The sequence below is a fragment of the Branchiostoma lanceolatum genome, chromosome 16, assembly GCF_035083965.1.
Source record: "Branchiostoma lanceolatum isolate klBraLanc5 chromosome 16, klBraLanc5.hap2, whole genome shotgun sequence".
Classification (NCBI taxonomy): domain Eukaryota; kingdom Metazoa; phylum Chordata; class Leptocardii; order Amphioxiformes; family Branchiostomatidae; genus Branchiostoma; species Branchiostoma lanceolatum.
This window is the reverse complement of record NC_089737.1, coordinates 15412283-15433367: the sequence shown is the minus strand read 5'-3', so window position 1 is coordinate 15433367 and position 21085 is coordinate 15412283. Positions and strand designations below refer to the sequence as shown.

At 41.7% G+C, this 21085-nt stretch overlaps 3 protein-coding genes across 3 annotated transcripts; all 3 read right to left on the bottom strand.

The window, feature by feature from the left end:
* Positions 1–20: 20 nt before the first annotated feature.
* On the bottom strand, positions 21–5136 carry LOC136422114 (uncharacterized). The gene is made up of 7 exons (XM_066409763.1): positions 5061–5136; positions 4610–4858; positions 4188–4277; positions 3801–4055; positions 758–946; positions 259–492; positions 21–94 (listed from the first exon to the last, which is right to left on the bottom strand). Exons 1-7 carry the CDS (start codon positions 5086–5088, stop codon positions 21–23), a joined length of 1119 nt encoding a protein of 372 aa, XP_066265860.1. The 5' UTR covers positions 5089–5136.
* Positions 5137–7786: 2650 nt separating this feature from the next.
* Positions 7787–10848, bottom strand: LOC136422113 (uncharacterized). Its single transcript, XM_066409762.1, has 3 exons — positions 10642–10848; positions 10179–10313; positions 7787–9951 (listed from the first exon to the last, which is right to left on the bottom strand). Exons 1-3 carry the CDS (start codon positions 10802–10804, stop codon positions 7787–7789), a joined length of 2463 nt encoding a protein of 820 aa, XP_066265859.1. The 5' UTR covers positions 10805–10848.
* Positions 10849–17546: 6698 nt separating this feature from the next.
* LOC136422112 (THO complex subunit 1-like) lies at positions 17547–20187 on the bottom strand. The gene is made up of 4 exons (XM_066409761.1): positions 20101–20187; positions 19165–19425; positions 18584–18697; positions 17547–17794 (listed from the first exon to the last, which is right to left on the bottom strand). The coding sequence occupies exons 1-4, from the start codon at positions 20129–20131 to the stop codon at positions 17547–17549; spliced, it is 654 nt and encodes a 217-aa protein (XP_066265858.1). The 5' UTR covers positions 20132–20187.
* Between the last annotated feature and the right edge of the window lie 898 nt (positions 20188–21085).

The following is a 21085-nucleotide window of genomic DNA, read 5'->3' as shown; positions in this document are numbered from 1 at the left end:
AAAGACATGAAGAAACATAATCATGTACCTGTTTCTTCTCTCTTTGGAGGGCCTGCCAACTCACCCTTCATCTCTGGGTGGAAGGTGTCAATTTCTTGAACGGAGAAAAAACGGCATATTGATATGTATGGAGGTCGAGAGCATTGTATTGTTAAACCAACAAATGTTCCCATGCTGTTGCCAAAATCATGCATGAGTTAGGCCATCAGTAGATTTGTGTCTGCATGATTTTCATTATTTAATGATAAACATATTTACCTGGTTTCATTGTTCCCATCATGCAGCAGGGCGACACCTGTTCAGCTGGCTCTTGTTTCACCTGGATGACGTCAGCACCACCTGACACCTGCCGCCCACCTGTGTCATCACCATGGTGACCAGGAGGCGTGTCGTCACCATGGTTACTGCTGCCTGGTGCAGGAGGACGCTGTTCTGAATGTTCCCGAGATGGACCAGGATGTGGGGGGCCTCGGTCTGCTGTGCCACTTGGGTCTGGGGAAGTGTAAAGGAAGAACGTATTGAACATTGTAAAACATAATTTCTAGTACATCCCCAATAATCCTTAATATCATCATGCATGCTTAAAAGCAAATTTCATTTCGTAGAATACCTATTTATGAAGCTTAGAAATGTCAGACAGCTGTACTTAATTTATTTTGCTATGGAAGTATCAAATGCAATTTTCTTTTCAATTCTAAATCAGGCAAATCGTGTTTTTTATCCTTTCAGATAATGTTATATGAAAATGATGACGTACCCTGGTCTGAGAAGTCTCCGTCTCCTGTAGCAGAGTCCGAGACTCGGACATGTATGTACAAGTCTGCTCCTCCCTCTGCTGCCCTCATGTCGTCTGTGATCAGTTCCCGGGTCAGGGTGTCGGACAGGCTTCCGTCACAGTAGCCGCGCCAAAATGTGTCGGCAGAGAACACACCCAGTTTCCGCTTTCCTTAGAGCAGCCTCAAATCTATTTAAGCAGTTCATCAATTTGCGCAACGTGGATCTGTCATCTTTATCAAAGAGCTTCCTTTTCCAAATTTCACAGGCAACTTCAGCAATTTTGTTATTGACACGCTTCTTAATTTCCAATTTTACTTGGACGGAAAGTTTAGTTTTTTTGTTGTCTTCAGTTTTAATGACAATGATAGTGAAATCCTCCAAATTTTGTACAGTTTGCGAAAATTCATCTAAACTTGTGTAAGCCTTATCATCGAAGGTTTCTTCGGCCATTTGAACAATGGCATGATATACATTGTATGTATTTTGGGTGTTGTCTTCTGAACTGATGTCCTTATTTTCCACCTTTGTTTTTACTGCGTTCTGAGGCAGCTTTGCCAACCTACTGGAGTCTGTGGAAAAACACAAAGAATGTAAGGGTCAATCCGTCGCCGCCAGCACACAAGTTCATTTTTCTATTTTTCTACACATAATGAGCGGCACAACAATGCAATACATGAATAACGTTGGATCAGATCAAAAAAGTTTTCAAATGTTTTTAAGCATCGCAACTACCGCTGCTGACTTGACAAATTTACATATTTGTTGTTATCTATGTGTTCCAGTGTCTTGCTACATATTTCATTTTGTGGTGGCCAAAATATAAGTTGTATGTAACTTGAGTCACTTTGTCTTGTCCCCTTTGTATGAGGGTCTGCATGCCCTTTTTCGTGAAGCGTTACGAGCGATTTTAATTCACCGTTAATCGTTACCGGCCGCCCTGAATTTACCGTTAAGCGTTATCGGTATATTAATCGTGAAGCGTTACTGGTCGTTTTAATTCCTCGTTAAGCTTTATTTGTCATCCTGAATTCAACGTTAAGCGTTATTGAGTAATTCCTCGTTACACAGGAAAAAGCATTTCAGTGGGTCAAGATTTCAACATTTTTCTCCAGGGAGCACATGGCTCCGGCGAAAATATGTCGTTAGGGTGCACCCAGCCCCCCACAAAATTTCAAGCTGAAACACTTCTATTTCTCACTCCACCAGCAAAGTTTTCTCCTCAGAATTCAGGAAATTAAGCGTTCCGCGGTTCAAGATTTTAAAATTTTCCCCGGGTGCATGCCGGGCCTCCGTCGAAAAATATTGTCAGGAGGGCGTCGACCCCCAAAACTCCAAGCTGAAACTCGTCTGTATTTTTTCACAAACAGAGATATCATTAAACTTAACTTACATTACCAGTAATATTTGCCCATCGAAATGCAAGAAATAGCGTTTCAGGGTGTCAAGAATTTTCCCCGGGAGCATGTCGCAGCTCAGGCGAGGTCTGGAGGGCGTGTCACGCCCCTCAAAAATCAAGCTGAAACTCTTCTGTATTTTTTTTTTCAAATAGAGATGTCATAAAACTTAGCTTACTCTTCAGCAAAATCCCCCCCTCAGAATACAGGAAATAGCGTTTCAGAGGGTCAAGATTTCAAAATTTTCGTCGCGCCTTCGGCGCTCGTCATCGTGATCATGAACATTTTGTCCCACCAATACGAAATTTCCTGTCGCCGCCGAATTTAAAGGGTTCGGAGCAGGCGTGCGAGAATGGCATAGCGTAATAGGTCTCTTGCCACAAGATCAGGACGACTAGTTGCAAAAAACCGTAATCTTCAGGGGTATCTCATGTTCTAAAGATGCTGAATTTACCGTTAAGCGTTATCGGCAGGCCTGAATTTACCGTTAAGCGTTATCGGCTGACCTGAATTTACCGTTAAGCGTTGCCAGGACCCCCCCATGCAGACCCTCTTGTATGCTTCGTGTTTTGTGAATAATGAAAAAACAAAACACCCAAATAACTTCCGCACCTTTTCCGGATCCTAGATCTGGTTCTTCCCCGCTAGTTGAACTCGATGATTCATGGCGTTGACTTGATCGGGACGTTGCTGAATTTGACTCATAACCGTGGCTTATCCTCCCATTAAGATGTTGTATGCCGTTGTCACTTACTCCCGCTTGTTGTACCATAGTGTTGATTCCATTTGATTCTGTTGGGACAAAATGAGAAATAGGCTAGGGCAAATCCTTTTTTGAAATTTCTCATATTGCATCTAGCTAGTTGTTCGCCTGGAAAACAACACAGTAGTACATGTAATAATTGGCGTCTAATGATACCGATGCACAGTAACTTACAAAATTGCCCAAAATGTAGATTGTTAGAATATTTGAATCAAAAGTAATGTTTATTACTTACCATCACATGCTACATTGTCAGACTGTTTTGATTCCTGAACTGGGCAGCCACAGGAATCTTGGGTCTTCCTCTTTTTATGAGGGTTCACTACGAACGTTATATAAAAACATTGTTACAGTGAGTAATTAGCCCTTTGAGTAAAAATATATAATATTGAATGATATATTGTGTCTTAAAAAGATACAGAGACTGAATTGACTACAATGTATCCTGCTGCTTTGGGAGGATGTTAGAAATTTATTCATAATTGATTATTTATAATTCCTCCAAAAAGATATGGTATAAAAACTAACAAAATACCTTTCCATTGCAGGCTGTGGCTAGGACTGCATGTAGTCCCCTCTGTGCTAAGCCCATTCATAGTGGTTTCTTGAACATTGCGTCTGTCAAATCTGTCAAGCTCATCTGTCGGCAGGAACAGAAAAATGGGGTTCACCTTCATTTCCCTTTTGGACCACAGAAGAATGAAAAAGAAGTAACCCTAAACTGGGAAATGGTTGGTGTTCAAAGGTTCTATCAAACATCCTAGTTTTGGTCTCTTGAATTATTGTAAGACATGTTATCAAAGTTTTAAAACAACAGTACACTACAACAATACAATTTGGAGACAACCAAATATTATCCTACCCACCTGCAGTATGTTGGAACCCTCCCCTCCTGAGAGCTTCTGCCAGCTTCACCCTACAGGCCTTCCTGCCACGCCTGTCCCTCCACAGCTCCAGCGCCTGTAACGCCTGCTGCTCGGTGCTGCTGGGATGTTGGAGTTGGATGTTCACCACATCTTGTGCTGTGAAACCCAGCTGCTCGTCTACAAACTTCGCCCAACAGGACGCAACGGCTTTGGCTACAGGGGTGAAATACGCGTGACCGGGGAAAGTTCCTGGTCCTGAAAAGGGGAATCCACAATCTAAAACACCATTCTTTTATTTGCTGAGTCACAACGTTGATGTCTTTATCAAAATAATCATGGAGTCCACACTTAACCTAAAAGAGACAAAGTGTCTGGTATCAATCTCACCAGTATGAAGATCATTCCCCACCGACGAAGACTCCTCTGATGAATCCTCTTCGTCAGACTGCTTTTCTTTTCTTTTTCTGGTTTGTTTGGCTACGACATGAAACAAAGACAGGTTAGCGCATTTTGTCTGCATTTGCCCAATGTAGGGAGTGAAAAGCTTGACAGAGGATGAAATGTTCATATGAAGTAAAACGTACAAAACTTCCATTTTAGCATTTGCTCGACTCTACCTGCACTTTAATGAATAGAAAAGTATGTGTGAACTGTTTGGACGGTTTAAAAATGACCCACATGCACAACCAATTGCTGTGTTTATTAGTTTGTTTCGTAAAACTGAAGGTATGAGTGTTATAGCTTCATGGACAGAGTAATGTTTTTGGAAATTTAACTTTATTATCATCATTGATTAACGGGAAACGCACCTTCTAAGCTCTCGGCTGTCGACCGTTCACCAATGTCGATGAGAGCCTGCTTCAGAACCTGTAGAGTAGCTGCCCTGCCCTTATCATTCCTCCACCTTTCCAGCACCTCTCGGCACCTTTGGTCTGGGCTGGGTTCCGTTATTGGGATTCCTTTGATCGCGTTCCGGTCGAACCCCAGTTTCCGAGCCAGGTCGTCCCACTTGCTGCTGACATTCTTGACAATTTCGTCGAAAAATTCCTTCACGTCAACTGCAACATGCATGAGAATTCCATCACAAAAATGACATGAATCAGTATTTAATTGAAATATTCTCTATATCCCTATAACAAGTCACGAATCAACAAGACTCAGTAGAAACAATACCCCACCTTGGCTCCCCCTAAGGTCACAAAAACAAGAAAAATCAAAAGCAAGGGTTAACGTTAATGTTGACCTATATATAAAGCTTACCAGAGTGACTACAATGTTCTTCTTCCATCACGATGTGCTACCTCACGGTCATGTTGAATCTAGGAGGGAAAAACTGAAACATGAACAATTATTATATTCTTTATTAATTTCATCATCACATTAAAACATAGTCCAGCTTGTTTTTATTTGAGTAAATATGTAAGTGATACCGAATTAATTCTAAAGGTCTTGACGTAGATACGCCAAGTACTGTAGGTTAATGTGAATAGATGATATGAAATATGAAATACATATATATGAAATATCATATATGTATATTTGATATTATGTATGATATATATACACATATTTCATACTATGTATACATTAGGAAGGAATGACATATATATGGAGAGATGATAATTTCCTTTCTATCTCTCTATATATATGCTGTATATATATAGGGATGGAAATAAGTAGATTATTTATAGAGAGATATGTGGTAATCTATCTATCTACACATATATGTATATAAATATGATGTATACATACTATATAGGTACATATACATGTAAATGGATGGGAAGAAATTATCATATATCTCTATTTGTAGCTATTTTTCTTAATTTATATAACGGTTACTCATATGTACGTATAAAAAAGATAGTCAGATAGATAGATACTTCAGAATGATTAAAATCTACATGGCTAGATGAATTAACACTAATTTCAACATAATGACAGTGACCATGATCTTTCTTTGCACGTTTCTGCCCAACATGCATGGGCTAAATGCAGTATTAGCAGTTGTAATATCACACGAGACGTTTAGAGAATCATTATACCAGCTTATGTGCCAAAGCTTGCCCACGACTATGTTAGAATTATAATGTTATTGACATCTTTTAGTCCTATGAAATGCACAGACGGCGCCAAACGCAGATTTGAAAGTACCGCCACTCTTTGATGACGTCATTGGAAAGTACCTGACCTGACAGGGGAATCCCCGTCTCAGGTGAACCCGGTGTCCGCCATTTTGGGACAGGTCACCTAGCGACTAGGACTTTTCTGCACATTCTAAGCCGAATGAAAATCAAAATTCGCAAAAAAACACATTTTAAGAATCTATAGATAGTTACTAGGGTTGATAAAACCTTGATGAGATTCATGAAAATATTAGATTAAACTCACTCACGCTAGTTACGTGTGTAACAAAAGCTACTAACGCTAGCGTCACACACCGTAACTGTGTTCAACTCGTGGTCAAGTACTAGTGACATGTGTCCAACGATAGATTGGAAGTCTACCGGCTAAATAAGGCAGAACCACCTGTTTTTCCGGCCAATCATGTCGTTATAACGGACAGAATCCTGTAGAAGTGACCAACATATATGAAGATGATACCAGTACACCTTACGTTACCTGTTCTGATAACGGTACGCTACAGGTACACATGAAAAACTTTTGTCTAATTAGTGAAAACACCTGGAAAATAGACCTGCATTATGGACGAAGGAACGCTTGACATTGTTATTTGCAGATATAGGTGTGTTGGGGAAATTAATACAGGCCTCACCTGGATAATAAGATTTGGGGTCTTTACTTCGTGAAGTTCACCATGAAGTGTACCTCTCAGTGGTCTCGTACCAAGGTTACGTATGTACGTCATCATCTGGGGACCAGAGTGAAGCGCCGCCTGCCTTTTCAGTACGTACTGCAGTAGGATTTCGTGCTTCCATTGCTTACGTCTTTCATAGTCATAGTGTGGGACTAAAACATGGTGTCTTGTACTTTTAATGCTACTCATGATCAATGAAAAATGTTTTAAGAATGTTTTAACGTTATAATAATTAGTTTTCGTAAACCTGTCGGAAGTGATAGTGCCTTTGTATAGACAGTATTGGAACGTGTTTTTCTATGATATTTATCTATTGAAAATGGAGGGCAGAAAAGAAATATTATATTTCATTTTGTTACAAACGATGGTAATCACTTGAATGTATTCCTTTCAGTAAAATATACCTGTAAGTCCAACATAGCCATGTACAGCTTATAAACTACGCAAGCCATAGAAGTCTTTAGCTTGATAGAATCACACTCTAATGTGTTGTTGCCAATTCTTGAACAATGTTGTACTTTCTGCCAACATGTCATAGATGGAAATAAAATATGATAACCAGGGAGGTGATGAAAGAAATGTAGACAATTCATCAATTATCTTGAACTAGACTTTATTATGCACAGTTTCTATTCAATACAAAAATACAGTCTATTACAGTAAGAAATAGAGACAATTTTTCAGCTCTGAGAGAGCACAAATTCAGTACTATGTCAAAGGTAAAAGTAACGCTTTCTTTTCAACTATTATCACACAAATACTGTGATTACACGTAGGTTGTCTATAACATGGATCGAATATCAACTTGTTGGTAAGGGGGCGAGGGAAGAGACTCAACACAATGGATATCGGACCTAGAAAATACGCGGTATTATCTACAACGTTCAAAAGATAATTTGTTCTGGAAAGAGGCAAGTCTAAACATACATATCATAATAAATACAGTGTTATCTTTTGCCATGTTAGTTCAGGCTGACGCGTATATATATAGATATTACATAAAAGTATACACATATATATATAATTTGGACTCAATAGGAGACATTCCTTTAACAGTTTGTCCTGGGTTCATGGCAAAAGTTACCAAGACTTGCGCCACGTCTAACACACTGTCTTTCAGACGTTACACTGTCTTTTATCAAAGACTTCAGCTGCACTGTACATATTATCAACCTGTGTGGTCCATCCAAACCGTCTGTTGTCCGAACTTCACGATGAGTCTATCTGTCTCCCTTCTCAACCTCTCCCACTGCTGTTCCTCCCTCCGTACATCCTCCCCACCTGATTCCACATCCACATCAGCCTGGCTTCCGTCATATATGAGATCATTAGAAGTGAGCCCATATGCCTTTCCCTTCATGGTTCTCACGAAATCCCTGACCCCTTCAGCACTGAACCTGTTGTTAAACAGACTGACTCTCTCCACATCTGTCCTAACCTTCAGCCATGCAGCTATGGTGGGGAGCGTCTCGTCGCGGAGGGAATTGTACCCAATATATATGTACGTCAGCAATGGAAGGTTGATAAAGACCTCAATCAGCTCTCTAACTTCAGACATTTTGTTCTGACTAAGGTTCACATCCTTCAGGTTGCGACATGAAGCAAGACCTGCAGCAAGATCGGGCACTGCCGCAGCATTAATGACATTGTGACCTACATATATCCCCTCTAAGTTGGGGAGGGGAGGTAAGAAGTCTCCCCTAGACAGTTTGTTGAAATTAAGATTCACCTTCTTAAGGTTCTGACACGAGCTGAGACATTTATACAGACCAGGCACTGCCTTGTCATTGATGTCATTGTGACTGAGATCTATCTCCTCCAATTTGGGGAGGGGAGGTAAGAAGTCTCCCCTGTCAGACAGCTGGTTATGACTAAGATCCACCTTCTTCATGTTCTGACAAGAACCAAGACCTTCAGCAATACCAGGAACTGCCTCATCACTAATGGCGTTGTGGCTAAGATCTAATTCTTCCAAGAGCGGCAGAGAGGGTAACTCTGTCATGCACAGGTATCTAAGTTTCAACATTTTCAAGTTTTTACATGTTGCAAGACCACGTTTTGACAGTAACGTGGCATTTTTTGTCACACAATCTGCTGACTGAATCTTATTGCCACAAACTGATAAGATGATTAGAGATGAGGTGAACAGAAAATACGGAGCGATCTGAGAAAAATATTCAATATCAATCCCGTCTTTTTGAATGCTGAGTGTTTGTAGGGATGGAAAATGCAAAAGATACTTTTGGATGAGGCTGACTTGAAGAGAACTGTCGGTCCGTTTAAAGTACAAGTTATCAGCATCCATTGAAGTTGAATGGAACAATGGTAGATAACTTAGACAGCGAATTTGCTTCGAATGATTGACATCTTTGGCTGATTTTGATTTGCTAAATGGATACATCTTGAGGAGGATTTTACACGTCAAGTTTTCGGGTAACTTAGTCTCTGTAACTGCTGATGTCTTGGACATGAAAATTGACAGGATGTGGAGCCCGTGGAAGGAACGTTCTGGGAGTGAAAGCAACTCAAGAGTTTTCTCAGGGAACAAGGCCGCTACGGTTGGAGTCAGTAAATCTTCTTGTTTGGATTCCACAGCTGCGGTTACAACATGTAACATGTGATACAATGTCCCTAGTCCTGCATCTGAATTAATGAGCAACTTCACAAACTGAAGCAGGTGGTCTCTATGGCTGTCCGATTGGCCGAGAAGATGGGCAATACAGTAACAGCTGAGAGAAAGAGCAGCTGATTTTTCCACAAAGTATGTCAGCTGATGCCTGCCCTCTGTATTGGCTGTAACCGTATGCACGACCCACTTAGCGATGAGAAATTGTCGTATGCAATCATGTACAAACTGAAAACAGCCAGTGTCGTCAGTGTCAGACACGGACTGTAGCAGCCCTAAGCTGGAATGATGGACATCATCCCATTCCAGCTGACTTTGATGCACAAGACGCTGATGTTTTCTTGACTCATTCTCAAAGGCTATTTTGCCCAACACAAGGCAGAGGCTTTCAAATGCAGACTCGACCTCTTCCTCAGCCATATAATCTTGAGTAGAAAACCTTCTTGTATACACTTTAGCTACAAATTCTACAAACTCTGATAATGTTTCAGGGAAGCGTTGGTACTTTCTCCAGTAGTCACACAAGTAAGAGTGGAAAAACCTGTCCCTGATGAGATGCTTAACCAGTAAGTTACTTGGCCAGCTCTGCTGGATAACCCTTGTCGTGTCTTCTTCGGTCTTGAAGAAGTCTTGGATGCAGTCATTCCAAGCCAAGGCGTCTTCACCCGTTGGATACATCGAAGGGCTCAATGTGCTGCCGTGTGATTCTGAAAGAAAAGATGAGCAAATTCTATGTTTCTGGTGAACTGTATATAACCCTTTAAGTAAAAATACCCATACGAATATCTCTACAACTATGTACATTGGAAATAAAGTACAGTCGTGTTAAAAAAACAAAACGATAGCCCTCTGATTTGAGTTGATAATATCTGAAACAAATCAAAGGAATGATCATACGAACTTAAACATTATGCATTGCAACAGTTCAATTTACCGGAATCCAAAGATGTGCTCTCATCTTCCCCAGAAATGGCCCCTCCCTCATCGTTGTCATGGCTACCACCTGATTCCGACCCTGATGCCTCGCTGCTGCTGTCCTCAGGTGACCTGTCACTGGAGATCTCCTCGTCTAGAAAAAAAGGAAAATATGTAGTTGATAATTTCAATGTTATGTTTATACCAGATATTTTAGACATGATTACTTTGTGACACTCTCTTTTCACCCTTTCTCTCTCCCTATATAGGGTAGAGTTGTGCTAGGGAGTTAATACTATATACATATATTTATATATATAAAAATATATGTATGTATATAAATATAGAAGATATATAAGAAAGAGAGGGGGGGCGATTGCATGAAACATATTCCACCCAGATACCGTTTTATATAAAAAGAATGCTAAAATAAGAAATACGTAGGATAAAATGATGCCAAATTCACTGAACAGTTTAATTACCTTCTATCGACGATTCTCCGTCTTCAGCATCAGACTCAGTCCTCGGTTTCTTAGACGCTGTTTCAGGGGTCTTATCCTGGGGTTCCCTGTCTCTTTTGTTCATGCCTTCTTGAGCTCGTGACAAACACAACTCTACATAGACCAACAATACATGAAGTATCATACATAATTGCTACATGGAATAGACACATATTTATTAATAGCAACACTAGTAAACAATTACCATGAGCCAAATTTACGTTTCCTAAAACGTATGATTATGCTAATTACGATCGATTATTAAAATTGACCCATTTTCCATAACCCGGAAGTAAGCCCCCCTCCCCACCCACCATTTCGTTCGTACACTAAGGTAGCAACAACCACGCTTTTCTGCATAATCTAAGCCGAATCACAACCTTTACACACACCAGCAACGTCTTAGCAAACACCAAATGACACAGTGACTGACGAAACGATGTAAAAAGCAATGATCAACGAAGAACGTTCCATACACACGTAACACTAAAGATAGTATAGCAGCTATATATAGGCATTAGTATATGAGCTCAAAACAATTACCTGGGATATACTGGAATCATTCATCAACTAAGAGAACCCAAAGCTTATCATTTACAAGTAGAACTGTGCTGATGTCACGAATCTAAGGTTTAAAACCTGTACAAAGAACAATGTAATTTCACCCTTCCTGATGTCGTATCTTGAGCACTTTGAAAAGCTGACCTGGATACGAGATCAAAGCGCCACAGGCGATTAGGTTGTGAACTACAGTAAAACAAATTCAGCTGAGCTCAGTTTATTTCATGGCGGTCCACCATCAACTTCTGAATAAGATATTCTTCCAAAGTACAGCACAACACAGTAAAAAAAGAGTTCGAAGAAGGCCAACCTCCGTGAAATATACAGTGACTGTAATTCTTGTTTCTTTCACTGTAACTTTATGCTCACTGTTTTCACGGTCACCTCTCTATCGTGAACTTATCATCACCGTGAAAAACCTGCGGTAATTATTCATGATTCCTTCACACATCCGTTCCGTTTAGTTAAAGTTCAGTGAAAATGTCAATTTTCCTTACACCGTGAAGATAAAGTGAATTACAGTATTCCGTCTGATCAATGGAGTTCGACGTATGTGCCTCTTGACACTTCGAGGTGAACAGCAAAACATGTTGTCATGGTTGCGTGTCCGTGGAATGGGGCAGACAGAAAGCGCATGCGGTTTTTCATCCATACACCTGCTTGTGGATTATGGGGATCTTGGTTCTCTTTCCAACTTCTCTGAAGTCAAGCTAAGTACAACCTTCCTGCACCTGGCTAAAAGAATATACTCAAGGACGACAATGACGAACTACATGCAAAATTTCATTCAAATAAATACGCTTGCATTCAAAGCTTGATATCATTCAACACGCGCCGTTTGGAAGTCACGGATGTGAAAGCGCAGACCTCCTACGTATGCAGAGACTTTTGCGTTTGGTTCAGCGACGTCCCAAACGTTTCGATGAGAGTAGATTGAGGGGTGAAGTTGTACAGTGACCTAACCATTTCGTGTAGCTAACAGTGACGTCGGGTGACATTTCGGCATTGCCGTCATTACGTAAGATTCAAACAGTATATCAAACGATGCTGTTCAGACGACTGAATGTCCAGACCGCACTGGCGCTTGTCCTTGTAGCCTGCTACAGCTTTGGTACGACTTCGGCACCTCAGGTCAACGTGAACTCCACAGCAGAACCCAGACACAACACGGGCAGCTTCGATGGTTCAGAAGCTTGGGAAGATCTATCAAAGAACTGTAGCTCCGCCTTTGGCGCGAGTAACAGTTCGGAAGCAGACGGAAACGTCACTCCAACCTCACTAGGATGCTCTGAAGATAAGACTGAAATTACAGAAACTCCGCCTTACGGGACTGGCATTCTTAATTTTGCATGGGCATTCCACTTTTCCAACTGTTTGGCAATTTGGTCTGTTGTGGGGAACAGCCTAACCTTAGCGGCTATCATCAGGTACGAGACACTGCACACGCCAGTCTACATCCTGATGGCCAACCTAGCAGCAAGCGACATCGTGGCTGGGGTGAGCTTCCTTACCACTGGACTGACCATCTTCTTTCACGCGGAAGCCGCAATCCGTCCTCCTATAGCCCTGCGTCGTTTCCTCTTCGCGACTGCCTTCCTCTCAGCGCTGTCCTCCGCCTACAGTCTGCTGGCCCTGACGGCGGAGCGCTACCGGTTCATCGTCCACGGCATGACTTATGAAAGCAAGATCACCAACGATAGATGCAAGATCATCATCATGGTCGTCTGGATGTGGAGCAGCATCTTGGCGCTGCTGCCTACGTTTGGATGGAACTGTGACCCGTACCAGGAAGGGTGTGCCAAGATTGGCGCAGGCACCCCGCATAGCTACCTGGTCCTGATCCTGGTTCTAGTTTTCATCCCGATGTTGGCACTCGTGTACTTCAACATCCGCGTGTTCCGTTGCCTGTGGCGCCAGGTTAGCGACATCAGACGACAGGAAGCCGCGGTTCAGGCCCAGCCGAGCACCAGTAGGAAATCAGCCATCACTATCCTCATCATCACCGTCGCGTTTCTCGTGGGGTGGCTGCCATACTGTATTGTGGTGGCCACAAAACTGGTCTGCCAAGGAGAGTGCGGCAACAAGCTTACAATAATGCTGACATTCGCCATCCTTAACTCCGCGATCAATCCCGTCATCTACGGCTTCCGTCTGGAGGAAATCCGCCGTCACGTGAAGCGCCTCTTCGTCGGTCATGCCGTCAACGCATGGAGCCCATAGAAACTGTGCTCACATCTAAAATGTACCCTGCATGGAGCCCATAGAAACTGTGTTCACATCTAAAATGTACCCTGCATGGAGCCCATAGAAACTGTGCTCACATCTAGAATGTGCCCTGCATGGATTCCATTGAAACTGTGCTCACATCTAGAATGGACACACGGAAGACGTGGAATGGCACCATTGTACATGTCCGCATTGTTCCGATGGAAGTCTCGCCCAAAACTGAGAGTCCGAACACGTACAGAGACTAAACGGTTACGGGACTACGCCCCCACCCCCTGCATGGAGCCCGTAGAAACCGTGTTCACATCTAGAATGTACGTGGAATGGCACCATTGTACATGTCTGCATTGTTCAGATTGAAGTCTCTCCCAAAACTGAGAGTCCGGACACTTACAGAGACTAAACGGATACGGGACTACGCCCCCAACCCACCCATGGAGCCCGTAGAAACTGTTTTAACATCTAGAATGTACGTGGAAGGGCACCACTGTACATTTCCGCATTGTTCAGATTGAAGTCTCGCCCAACGCTGAGAGTCCGGTCACTTACAGAGACTTACTACGCCCCCATCCCCTGCATAGAGCGCGTAGAAACCGTGTTCACATCTAATCTAGAATGTACGTGGAATGGCACCATTGTACATGTCCGGTTTGCTCAGATGGAAGTCTCCCACAACGCTGAGAGTCCGAACAAGAACTGAGACTAAACGGTTACCCAACCTACCTTAATGCCCGCATAGTACCTGCAAGTATATAGAGTGAACGTGAAGTGAACATAAAGGAAACATAAATTCTGTAACAACCAGTATTGTGAGACGAGGCAAAGGGAACGTTCGACTTATAGTTTGTTGACTGCCCATAGAAACTGTGCTCACATCTAGAATGTACCCTGCATGGAGCCCATAGAAACTGTGTTCACATCTAAAATGGACACACGGAAGACGTGGAAGGGCATCAGTGTACATGTCCGCATTGTTCCGATGGAAGTCTCGCCCAAAACTGAGAGTCCGGACACTTACATAGACTAAACGGTTACTGGACTACGCCCCCACCCATGGAGCCCGTAAGAACTGTTTTAACATCTAGAATGTACGTGGAATGGCACCATTGTACATGTCCGGTTTGCTCAGATGGAAGTCTCCCACAACGCTGAGAGTCCGAACAAGAAATGAGACTAAATGGCTACGGGACTACGACCCAACCTACCTTAATGCCCGCATAGTGCCTGCAAGTAAATAGAGTGAACGTGAAGTGAACATAAAGGAAACATAAATTCTGTAACAACCAGTATTGTGAGACGAGGCAAAGGGAACGTTCGACTTATAGTTTGTTGACTGCTCCAGATGTCTACGCAATACAAACACATAGTCTTCGATGATGACTAGCCAGGCTAAATCGCGCTCCCAGGGGCCCTAGAAGGGGACCGTTCAATCTCCACCAGCAAGGGAGTGTGTAAACACAGGCGACTAAGCGGCCCAAAACTTTCAACGATGATGCCTGAAGAAAACAAGAACAGCATTCAACAAAGGGAAAAACGTTGGGATGACAAAACCAGAACGACACAGCTACATTCTTCAACTGAAGACAAAAGTCAAATGACTATAATAAAAGTGTGGAGAAGCAAGGCTTGGCTTAGACAAGGTACCCGTGCATATGTTGTGAAGAATTCAGCTGTATTGTTACAAAAATGCTGTCTTAGATTCTTGTCAGTATCTGTCGATTTATTCCGCTAGGTGACTTGGTATAATGCCTGTTTCTCTGCGATGTCATGTTTCAAAATAACCTTATTGTAACAGTATATATATTACTGTACAATCACTTGTATGTGATGGCAATGGATATGAATAGAGACAGAATATATACACAGTACAATGGCTGCAGATCAATGTATAGTATCGTATAGTATGGTATACTTCCTGTATAGTAACGTATGTACGACTTGAGATCGTTGTGGATATTTGAGACTTGCAGATATAACACATTTAGAGTATTATAAAACTAACCGAGGATATGTGGTAATTCAATAGTAGGAAGTATCAAAAAAGAAATTATGTGAACCTGTGATTATGTATGTTGTTGTAAACTGTATACATCGTTGATGTACATGTATTATTGCAGTCTTAAGTAGCGTGCGAGTACATTTCCCAATGTGTGTAGAAAATGGTTGTTAGAAGGGTTTCTATGTTTCACATTGTATTTGTAACTGATGTTTGTGTGTGCTGTATAAATAATGCCGCCTAATTCTATCCAATGGAATTTGATGTATGATATGATTCTGGCTATAGTTTTCGAGAGAAACTGTTGTTGGAAGTAAGCGCTACCCTCGCACTTGTGACTTGTTCGTCTGGTAGAAAAAATAACTAGCAAACTATATAGTCAGAAAAAATTGTGACAAGGGTCTTGATTTTCGAATAAAGTAGCTATCCTCTAGGCTTTGTGTTTGTGTACATCAATCTAGTCTGTAGTTAACACTGGAGCTTAGGCCTAGGAAGAAACATGTTGTGTTTCCGACCCCAGCATATAGAATTATCAATCTGTCATTTGAGTGCTATAATCTAAAAAAAAAGGAATTTATAGTGGTCTTATAGAATTTCTTCTTATTGTTAATATTGTACTTCTTTGTTCCAATCGTTTATCAAATATATTTGAGCTTGAAAAGTTGTGTATATGCTAGGTTTCATCGTACCAGCTAAACATAGCATGAAATAGAACCTTCTCGAAGCGGGATATCTTAACGCTTAAATATCTTTTAGTTTAGTTCACTGTAAAATACTATTAAACTCGCATCTTCTTTGTCAAACAAATAAGGCTTTTATCCAACACGCAACATATAAATCCTGGCTAAAAGCACATATTCAGCTGGTGCACTAAAAGTATTTCCGCAGAAGTTTTGGCACCTGCTCGTGATGTTGTGTAGCTAGATGACATCTCCTTTTCCTTATCCCCTTTCTTATATGACTGTCTTATATGACTGTCTATGTCTAGCGGGACTCTAGTCTTAAATCTCTTGTCCTTTGTCGAACAACCAACGCTTTAATCAAACACGCAACAAAAAATGCTAGCTAAAAGCACATATCAACTTGGTGCACTCAAAGTATTTCCGCAGAAGTTTTGGCACCTGCTCGTGATGTTGTGTAGAGAAATGACATCTCATTTTCTTCTCCCCTTAAGCTTGTCCTTGCTTAGATGACTGTCTGGGCTCAGTCTTAAATCTCTTGTCCATTGTCGAAGAAACGAACGCTTTAATCAAACACGTAACAATAAATCCTGGCTAAAGGCGCATATTCATTGGGTGCACTCAAAGTATTTCCGGAAACATTTTGTCACCTGTTCGTTGTCGGATCTTAACAGTTAATCTCCAAGCAGATGAAGAAAGGAAACGTCCTAGCGTATCTCAAGCTTCCGATTCCGGTACTCTCGCCTAGGGGACTGACAGGACTCAATCTTATGGTAGGTTACATATCCTGGTAAACTATATCTAAAAAGTACCTGCAGAGCTTTAACCGAATTTGGTATTTTGACACGTTGTGAGACTTCATTGTATAATCGAAAAGCACTTGCCGGATATACAGTGAGTGACGTAATAATGTTTCTATTTACTGTCATAGAAACAAAATGCTATCCTCTACCAGGCTCCGCGGATGGCTGGCGAAATTGTAGAAATTGGCCAAATAGAGTGAATAGTATGTTAAGGGAGTCGGCTACGGAGGGAGGGTTCAATATGCCATCCACACAGCGGCAAACTGTACCCAAATATTAGGCTAACTCCTATTCCATGTTTTTCTGTCTATTTGGCCAACTTCTACCCTTTCCAGTCGCCTCTGGAGCCTGGTAGAGGCTAACAACATGCTACAGCTCATTCTGTAGGTCATTGCCGGCAATGCAACGGTCAGGAGCAACTTTCACCAGGTTTAACAATACTGCAACACAAGAAGTATGACATGTCTTGTGAGGACCTAACTAAAATTGTAAAAGTTTGACGTTTTTTTTCTGCACAAGTAACGACTATTATGTAAAGCGTAGACATAGAAGTGTTAGCATAATGCTTGGAAGAATTAGACGCAGTTGCTGTTTTGTTACGGTAACATACACATGCAGACCTCACAAACTGTCTGCAGTCAGCTTTTGGCCAATGTCGATGAGTGCCTGCTTCAGAACATGTGGAGTGGCTTCTCTTCCCTCCCTGTTTCTCCACCTGTGCAGCATTTCCCTGCATCTGCGGTTTGTATCGCGCTTCAAGACCTCAATTCCTATTATTTCGTTCTCGTTGAACCCCAGCTTCCGGGCCAGGTCGTCCCACTTGTGACTGACTTCCTTGATAACCTCGTCGAAATATTCATCAACGACAGCTGGAAAAGGCATGAGAGAATATCAGCACAAAATGGAGAGGGTCGATCGTACATAAAAACTCCAAAATTACCGTTGGCGACAGTGAAAACATTTATATTTCCATGGTTAGAAACGGATATCTTCTTTGTTTATTACAAGTTTAAGAAACTGTCACTCGCCGGATATTTAGAATGTCAGCACAAAACAGATAGGGTCGATTATGATTTTTTTATGACTTGCAAAATTACCATTGGCGACAGTGAAGACATTGAAACTGCCATAGTTAGAAATGGATATGTACTTTGCTTATTACTAGTATAAGGGTCTGTGACTGCGCTGGACATTACGGCCAAATTTTCAATTAGACCGATCGGAGACTTTTGATTTGTAACTTATTTTCATTTCCTCCTTGTTCTTAACAGTATTCGGAAGATTTGAAACTAGCCAAGTCTTAAATCACTCTGAGGCAACACGCTTTATGAGGCATTTATCGTTCACAACCAACTTTAGTATTAGAAGTTTAATTACTTTACAAAGGTAGCTATTATGTATTGGAACGCCTTTTTTGTCAATGGAATCACATCTTTTTAATGTTGTTAAAAAGGAAATGCATACAATGTATGTGCGATGGACCGTTCGAATGCTTCATAATCAACATGGCAAAAAAGTACAACGTCTCTGCTTTAGCGCATTTCACCGTTAAGTGCTGATTATAAAGACACATACAAGGTAGAAATTATAAGAAAGACCCTTCAAATGAAAAAAGGGGGAAAATTCCACGTGCTTGATAAAAGAATTGGGGTTTCTACCTGTTGCTGCTCTATCTGTCCCTTTCTTTGTCAGCCTAATTTCTGATGTGTCCTTTCCTCTGCTTGTTGATGGCTGTGATGATGATGATGATGATGACTGTGGCTCACGTAACTCTGCATGGATGAGGAAAACATGTATGTTAGATACGGGTCGAGGAATATAGATGTCATTTGAACATTAAATTTTGTATGGAACACTTATCAAGCCCTATACAATCAGATTTCTTCCTCCCACTCCCAAGAGTCTACAGATTGTAAATTCAATCACAATTATAACCATAGAAATCCGTAGAACCTTAAAGCTTGTCTATTAGCTATGTACACTATTAGGTAATGCCAGACGTTTTTCGTCAATCGGCTTCAATCACTATCTGATAGAAATATGATACTAATGGCAAAATAGTAACGGCAAAACATCGATGCTGAACAATGTCAAGAGCTGTTATTGGAAAACCCTATTCGTCATTCAGTAAAGAAGCATAATATCGCAACGCCAATAGAACAAACAAGAAATATGCATTGTACTTCTGATAGTGGTGTCTTTCTTCTGGGCAGCTATGGCTAGTTGACACGTAACGTACCAGGAAATTCCTTCCTTAAATCATCCACAACGCTCTGTAGCCGTGCTTTAACCAGAGCCTCCATCAGGACCTCCATGGTGGCGGCATCTCCCTTCCGTGTTTTCCACACGGCCAACAGGTCTCTACAGCGCGACTCGTCGTCTCGGTTAGTTGTTTTGCTTTCTATGTTGTCGACTTCATCCCAAAGACCAAGGCAGTCGGCGAGGTCCTTCCAATCCTTACTGACTCCTTTCTTGATTGAGAAGAAGTACTTCTCAATGCCTGCAAAGTTGTATGGTATGGCGCTAATTTACCGTTACACATGAAATAGCTTTAATCAAAATTAATTAATGTTTTTTTGCTTTAATACTTTTCCGTTTACCACACAGACACGTGTCATCTAAGGCGCTCCTGGCAATGTCGGTATTGTCTGCTATGCCTATGGGTTTCAAGGATTGAAGACCAACTACAGGTCCTTTAAATCTAAACTCGCTTTTCCTAGATGACGACGAAAACCCACAAGATGTCGTCGTTCATATCACTGGAGAAATCGTTTGCTGCAACTTCAAGATTACCCTGGGCTCCAGACTGTTTATCGGGCCTTTTAGCCGGTTCCCTTTAGCCAAAACCTTCGGCAGCACAGAGCTCCCAGCCCGCCGAACCCTAATTAGCGCACCGCGGGAGTTCCAGCCGGGGAATTGACCGGCCCTACCAACACTCCGTTCACTCCCACGGGCTACAACTCCCCGGAGCGTTGATTAAGACCGGGCGGGCAGACTGTTCTTGGGCCGCCGAAGCAAATCACTAGCGACCCGGTACTAGTCTGGCTTACTCAAACTTTTACGTTTCCATCCTAAGGCGTAAGGAAAGAGTACAGGAAGTAGCGTTGTTAAGAAATGAGAAAACGAGGAAAAGATGTTGAAAAGACTCGACTCTAGTGAATGGAATAAACCTCACCTGCACGACTGCCTTGTTGTTTTCCAGCCATTATCAGTTGGTGAGACACGAAATGCTACAGGGGGTTTCATTGGATAAATACCTGAAATAAACAAATTATTATCATGAGGCTCATGCGAAAATCATAACTGCGTGTGGCCTGCGTCAGCAAAAATCAAGTAATAAATGCAAGTTGCTGTTGGTTGCTTTGTAGAGACAACATACCAGCTATCTTTGGCTGGTCAAACTCTCACGAAAAACTTAACAAGTAGCTAAAATTTGATGGATTTTCAGATAAAATTACGAAGGGTCTTGGAAGTGCACTATCAGGACTATGAGTATACTAATCAATTGTTTTGTACATGTATGCCGTATACACTTTATGAATGGACTTTTAAGTTTTAAAAAAAATGTTGCAGTCAGAACGGCACACTTCCGTACCGGCTTTGCGTCGGGGGAATCCCCTTCTCCCAGGTTTATTTAGACAAAGGCGCTACCCCAACCCCCCTCCCCCCGTCTGACTGTCTTGCAAGGAGTTTTCGCCTAACTAGGAGCAGTTTTGTAATACTATGCACAATCCAAACTGAATTATAAACTTTCTAGCGATGGAGAAACTATCATAGGACGTTACTAAGTCTAACATAGTCACAAGGAACAGAAAATAAAGTTAAAAAAATTCACACAAGTACATAATTTTGTTTGGTTACAACCGTACCAAACGATATAGCAAAGTCCAAACAAACATATCTCCTTTCAGCATGAAGTTTAGCAGCCTGCTGCTAAGAGTAACATAAAACTGAAGTCTTGTAATGGTTATTTCATCAGCCATCTGTTCTTACTCCCTGGAGTGTGTGCTTGTACTGCAGAGGCACAGACAGACCAACCTTACCTGGTCTGATGATAGGTCCGAACAATAGGTGTACAAAGTGCGAACATTTCATCTACACTGTACCTAAAATATAGGGTACAGCGGCAATGTAGACACACTTTCTAATGCACAAAACTC

What these genes read in the sequence shown, in the direction of transcription:
- LOC136422114 (XM_066409763.1), bottom strand. Translation starts at nt 5,088, where the DNA reads ATGGAAGAAGAACATTGTAGTCACTCTG. An exon ending in AGAACATTGTAGTCACTCTG is followed by an intron (nt 4,859 to 5,060) that starts GTAAGCTTTATA and finishes TGCATGTTGCAG; the next exon opens with TTGACGTGAAGGAATTTTTC. An exon ending in GGGGAATGATCTTCATACTG is followed by an intron (nt 4,056 to 4,187) that starts GTGAGATTGATA and finishes TCCCCTTTTCAG; the next exon opens with GACCAGGAACTTTCCCCGGT.
- LOC136422113 (XM_066409762.1), bottom strand. Translation starts at nt 10,804, where the DNA reads ATGATACTTCATGTATTGTTGGTCTATGTAGAGTTGTGTTTGTCACGA. An exon ending in CGGAGAATCGTCGATAGAAG is followed by an intron (nt 10,314 to 10,641) that starts GTAATTAAACTG and finishes CTTTTTTTCTAG; the next exon opens with ACGAGGAGATCTCCAGTGAC. An exon ending in GAGCACATCTTTGGATTCCG is followed by an intron (nt 9,952 to 10,178) that starts GTAAATTGAACT and finishes CTTTTCTTTCAG; the next exon opens with AATCACACGGCAGCACATTG.
- LOC136422112 (XM_066409761.1), bottom strand. Translation starts at nt 20,131, where the DNA reads ATGGCTGGAAAACAACAAGGCAGTCGTGCAG. An exon ending in ACAACAAGGCAGTCGTGCAG is followed by an intron (nt 19,426 to 20,100) that starts GTGAGGTTTATT and finishes ACAACTTTGCAG; the next exon opens with GCATTGAGAAGTACTTCTTC. An exon ending in TTTAAGGAAGGAATTTCCTG is followed by an intron (nt 18,698 to 19,164) that starts GTACGTTACGTG and finishes TCATCCATGCAG; the next exon opens with AGTTACGTGAGCCACAGTCA.